This window comes from Loxodonta africana, chromosome 22, assembly GCF_030014295.1.
Source record: "Loxodonta africana isolate mLoxAfr1 chromosome 22, mLoxAfr1.hap2, whole genome shotgun sequence".
NCBI classification, from domain to species: domain Eukaryota; kingdom Metazoa; phylum Chordata; class Mammalia; order Proboscidea; family Elephantidae; genus Loxodonta; species Loxodonta africana.
The window spans coordinates 9832207-9838206 of record NC_087363.1 but is presented as its reverse complement, the minus strand read 5'-3'; the positions used below and the strand labels follow the sequence as shown (position 1 = coordinate 9838206).

The 6000-nt window shown below is 41.6% G+C and overlaps 1 protein-coding gene across 7 annotated transcripts in view; it reads right to left on the bottom strand.

Moving 5' to 3' along the window:
- Positions 1 to 2697: 2697 nt before the first annotated feature.
- The window catches only part of CADPS (calcium dependent secretion activator), a 580697-nt gene continuing 577394 nt past the window's right edge, over positions 2698 to 6000 (bottom strand). For all 7 annotated transcript variants that reach the window (XM_064274284.1, XM_064274283.1, XM_064274286.1 and 4 more), the window contains one exon: positions 2698 to 3286. In XM_064274284.1, coding sequence (XP_064130354.1) covers positions 3107 to 3286 — 180 coding nt within the window. In that variant the 3' untranslated portion in view covers positions 2698 to 3106. The remainder of the gene's footprint in view (positions 3287 to 6000) is intronic.

Sequence of the window (6000 nt, the reverse complement as noted above, 5' to 3'; positions counted from 1 at the left end):
CTCAGCTTTGAGTCTGTGGCAAGGACAAACTGGGGCCTAAATCCGGCCAGTTCTCCACAGGAACCACAGCCTCCTCGGCCTGAGCCCAGGAGAACCAGGTGGTGTCTGGCTACCACCACCAACCGCTCTGACGGGGATCACAACAGAGAGTCCCGGCCACAGCAGGAAAAAAACGTAGAACAAAATTCAAATTCACATACAACCCCCCCCCAACAAACAAACAAAGCAGATTTACTGGTCTGACAGAGACTGGAGGAACCCCTGAGACTATGGCCCCCAGACGCCCAGCTAACTCAGAACTAAAACCACTCCCGAGGTCAGCTTTTCAAACAGAGATTAGACAGTCCTATAAAATAAACAGTAAGACATGTGAGGAACATGCTTCTTAGTTCAATCGAACACACAAGACCAAATGGACAACTCCTGCTCGAAAGCAGGACGATAAGGCAAGAGGGGACAGGAACTGGGCCAATGGACACAGGGAACCTGGGTGGAAGCGGGGAGCATGCTGTCACATTGTGGGGATTGCAACCAATGTCACAAAAGAATGTATGTATAATTCTTTGAATGAGAAATTAACGTGAGCTGTAAACTTTCACAATAAAATTAAAAAAAATTTTTTGGTCAGTTCTTTCTCTCTGCTGTTTCCTGATGTCATTTCCTTTCTCACAGCCCTTCCTTGGAAGTCCAGCGAGAGATGCTACTTCACAGGATCCTCAACGTGAGGCTGTAGTGAATTCTCCTTATGGAGAATCTGTTGTTGACCTGGTTTTAGAGACACAGTCCCTTCTGAGTTGGTCCTCTTTATGCCTTTAGGAGCATGCCTTTGGTCACTTATCTAACCCACTCTCTTAGGGCTCCCCCAAGGCACTGTGAGCATTTTCCTCCTGTTTCTAACTCCTATATACTGAACAGATGCCTCCTATTTACTTTGCACATTTCTGAGTTGTTTGCAATTGTTGCAAGAGATATGCTTTACTTTACTAAAAATACAATACAAATACATTTTTAACCATCCTGGCTTTGCCACTCCTGCTTAACTGTGTGCCGTTGGGAAAAGTGTTTTTCATCATCCGAGTGGCTCATCTCCGCCATTTGTATTACCAGTTGTATGGTGACATCTCTGAAGTATCGTTCCTGCATGATGTTGTGTAAATGTCGGGTGAGTTACCTTAACCTTTCCTCATCTATAATAAAGATAATAACAGTCCTCTGCTATTAGGGTTGTTGTGAGATTTAAATAAGATAATACATGCAAAATGCTTGGTGCAGAACAGTTGCCCATTAAATGGGCACTGTTCTTGTAAACCCGCTAGGCAGGAAGGACGGTCGGTTTGTACTCACAGATCTCAAAGATTAAACAGGGTGGAACATGCTGCCTTGAAGTGTTGATTTGCAGAGAACACCTGGTGACCATTCTACCTGTTCTATGGGAAAAGTAGCCGTTTCCCTGAAACCTCAGCCACCCCCAGGAAAGGTCAGTTTGATTTAGTAACACATAAAAGAAAAAAAAAAAAGGGTAAAAAATGTTTAATTTCTTTCAAACCTAGGTGATTCTATTGCTGATAGGGACTAGGGAGTGAAAAGAGGGCTCTGAATCTTAGGGAATCTTGTCAAACGCTTTAACAAATATATAAGAATCATATATAATTGGCACACGCTTTGTTTGAATGCAAACACTGCTGTTAAAGTAGTGCTTAAAAACAGTTTGTTGGCCTTCCCCCCATACAGGAGAAACATTTCTCTCGTTTACACCACTCACTTGCTTAGCAAACTCTTATTTACCCGATAACACAAGCGTAATCTGCCCAACATGTCACAATGCCCACAGATTCTCAATTAGTGGAGTCTGAATTAGCGGAATTTTCGGCGCTGTTTTGTGGAGAACTACGAGCATGGGAAAACCACCACTCCATGAGTTTTGAGAACACTCTAAGAAAATTACCCCTTCCCTCTTCTTTTCTATGTTTTCTAGCTTCTCGTGTCTTGGTTCTCACTTTCAAAGGAGATGGGGGAAAAAAAAAAACTCGAGTGTGCATTGTTAGGACATCTGAATAATTATTTATTGAGAAGCCACAGTTTTCCACACTTTCATAACTGTAGGCTTTACATAAGGCAAAAGCAAGATGGAGCCACTACTTTACACAGAACAAAACAGCTCTGCAGAGGGCCCAGGGCCATGCAGTGATGGGTCAAATGCAATGTACATGACAGATATAAAAAACATTGTGCAACAAAAGAATCCAGAGTATGGTTACAATCTACTGAGGGAAATACCCATATCTTATTATAAACACATTTATAGTCTAGGGTTGTAATTTAAATATTCAGGGTTTTTTTTTTTTTTACATACACAGTTATTGAAACGTAAATGCAAAATGTAACATTTCATAGGATAACCTTTGACAGAAGACAGTTGCTCTGAACTGTGCTTGATGTTACGTTATGATAGGATCGCCCTTGCCTTGGCATGAAGAGGATCAGTTCATTGGTAGGTAGCCATGCTTTTTTGGCTAACTGTACAGATAAGTGAAAGGATGAGTTAACAAGGACACAAGGGGTTCATATTTTCGTTTTGGGGGAACAAAAAGCAACTAAAGTTGGTTGTTGGAGACTTGCCTTTTGTTAAAAAAAAAAAAAAAACCCAAAAAACAAAGCAGACCTATGTATCTTAATTAAATTTATTTATGTACTCATTTAAATAATTGGCATCCACATAAGCGAAACAAAGAAATGAAAGTTCTTGGTATACTGGCCCTGGCATCCATCTATCACCGATGTATACACAGTGTATCAATGAAGCATCATTTCACTTTGCTTGTTGTCAGGGACATGCCTAGTGGCTGGACCAAGTGGTCTCCATGAACAGTGTTTTAAGAATGGTGTTCCATATTGCTTGTAAACATATAAACATGGAATCAGAAAATCAGTAGATTCGAAGGTCATCTGCTAATCTTGGTACCACATAGCTAAAATGGCAATTGTATTGATAAACATCTCATGGGCGTGGGAGTTGACAGAAAGTTCCCTAATGGGGTTAACTAACAGACTAAGGACATGCATTAGTTACAGGGCTCCGTCCCAATGGGCTCCAGGATCAAACGGCCTAATCGTCTTCTTCGTCTTCCTCGTCGCTGTCCTTCATGCTGATGCCCTGTAGGCCCCCACCCTCGCTCACTGAGGCTGTGGCTTCTTCCACAGTGAGACGGTTCCGGATGGTTTCATAGGTCTTGCTGTTTAAGGTCGAGTCCAGGACCCCTTGCAATCGGAAATCTCTATAGGTTTTCTAAAGAGGGAAAAGATGCAATGAAAAAGGAGATCTTGAAGGGCAGGGGGAGGACGCAAAGCAAGCATGGGTGTCACCCTTTATGCCTCAACAACCGCAAAACCACCACGCTCAGATTTCACTTGTACTGAAAATTAAGATTTGTTGAATGACAGAAAGGGGGAAATTGTGACAGGATAAACTGTATTAGATGAGACAGAGCAAAGAACATAAGCTGTGTTTATTCAGTTCCATAAAGGGAAACATTCCGTAATTGTTTTGGTTTCTTTTCTTTTTTTTTTTGAGGGGGGAGTCTGGTTCTTTCTTAGGTTATTATAATATAATGTGATAGGCAGCGTAAGGGGCTATAACAAATAAATAATGGATCAACTGATTTTGGTATTTCGCGATTTCTGCTGCAGTCTGGTCTTTAGTATTCCTGAGGCTTTTAATTGCATGAGCCATATCCTTCTGTCTCCCTCACAAGACAGACATATGTATGTTGCTATATGAAACCTATCACGGGCAGCGACAATGACGGGAAGACGGAGCGCTAATGCCTCATCAATATGTTGCAGGCATGTGATTCACTTCTCATTTCCTTGGGAAACGGCTGTATCTATTCTGTTCACAACTCCATGGTCTCAGGGAAAAATTCTGGCTCTTTTTCAAGAACAATGGTTTGGTACTAGAGTGCCACAAGTTCTTTCTTTGTTCCTTCGGGTGATTTCTCTCAGATTTCCTTAGGTATCTTAGGGACTGTTTTTCTAGAAATCCCTTCGCATTAATTGAACATGACCAGGAACATCTGGCTGTTGTCTACTTCATAAAAAATTTTTTAAAGGTCTCTAACTACAACTCTTGTCATCGTGCTGCATATCATTTCAGCTTCTGATTTTGCTGTTTGTTTCTCCTGTTGATACGGGAGCCTTGGTGAAGGTGCAAGAGGAGGGACGTTAACATGCTTGGACGCCACTCCCATTGGGATTTCTGTATTTACCAGGCTGTCTAATGCAGTCGACAATCACAGTGTCAACCCCTCCTGAAGGTCAGATGTTGTAATCACTGTGGAGTTAACAAGGGAATGCAGCTTGGCTTAATGAAGTCCAATATCATAAAATTATGGATAGAATAATACGCACAAGTCCTGTTTTCCAGTTTATGCCTGTCCTGGACTGATTATTAACAGTGCCTTTGTCACTTTTAAAAAAGTAACCTGGCTTAGACAATAAATTACAAGGTCGTCCTAATTATGGACCAAGCTTCGCAGCTCTCCTGGGAGGAGGAAGCCAGGTAGCTAGTGAACTGGGTCCTAACCTGGTGGGGAAAGGGTAGGAGGAGGCTGAAGAAATGCTAGGCGTGGTGTAGACCGGATGGCCAGGTGACTCACTTGACTTTTTTTTCATACTTTTCAATCACTTGTTTTGTTGCCACTTAGAGCAATATAATTGTTGCCAGAATATGGGAGGGAAAAAAGGTAGATGCACTTGAGTATTTTCCCCTATATTCAGGTTCCAGAGCTTGTATTCCCCCACTAGATTCTAAAGGCTTTAAGGACAGGGATCACATCGACTCATTTTTTAATTATCCGTATTTTAAAATAATTGGGAAAAAGACGTGGCAGTTCTACTCTGTCCTACAGGGCTGCCATGCATTGGAATTGACTCAACGGCAAAGGGTTTATTTTAAAATAAATAAGTAGGGGCTCAATTAATATCAAATGTTGGAAAAATGATTAAATGCTTGCCGAATGAGTGAGTGAGTGAATGAATGAATGAACAAAGTGGCTGCCTAGGTAGGAAAGAAAGCCAATTATTCTTGGAAGTTTGCCCTAGAGAGGCAGACCTCTGGGCAATATACTTGGCAAATAGGCGGTGATTTCTGTTTTCTGTCTCTGTGTTCTGGCACCAGTTAAGCTGCGCCTACTCTTGGCAAAAGTGCAGGGGTCCTTTTGGCCGTGACATTTCGGTGTCCCCTTTCTTGTGGTTCATGCCTGTATTTTTTGGCAGAAGGATAAGATTAAACCTCCTCTCTGACTTACATTTTTTTTTTCTTAATAAAATATAGCAAATTCCAACATTCCCAACATAGATCTGGGAATATCAGTCAGGAGAAGATACCTGAAAATATTAAATTTATATGTCTTCTTCTCATGTCCACCCAGTAAGGGTCAAACAGAAAGCTTCCCCAAATAGCATTTATACCCAGAAAATGGAATTCGAGTGGTTAGGTCAGTGAGTCTGCCTGAAGGAACTGAAGTAAAAAATGTGAAAATTAGGCTGGATCCGCGGTCCAAGTGCCTGTGCTGCTTTTTAAGAGCTGCAGCACTGGTAGTGGCTTGCAGCGCACTGCTGTTTATAACCTTCCCTGGGCTTGCACTTTGTGAGATCAAATGCAGATGATAAGAATTCTCCTTAATTACACAGAACCGAACAGTAATTGGTTTTAAGTCAGCGCCAGGGTAGAAGGGCACCTTCAGTGAAATAGTGCTAATCCGGAAGGGGGCTAGGAAATGGGGGAGGGGGGAAAGGAGAGAGACTTGGCAAATGGGTAAGAAATAGAAATTTAGCTAGGTTTTATTGTTAAAATATTTTAAAGGAGACTTTGTGCTTTGAACAAGATTTTTGCATGTGCATGTTTTAAAACCCTCTATGGCGAACCATCAAATGGAAACTGAAATGATCAAAAACGTATTTACCCCCTTCTGTGATCTTATTATTTCACGTAAACCACTG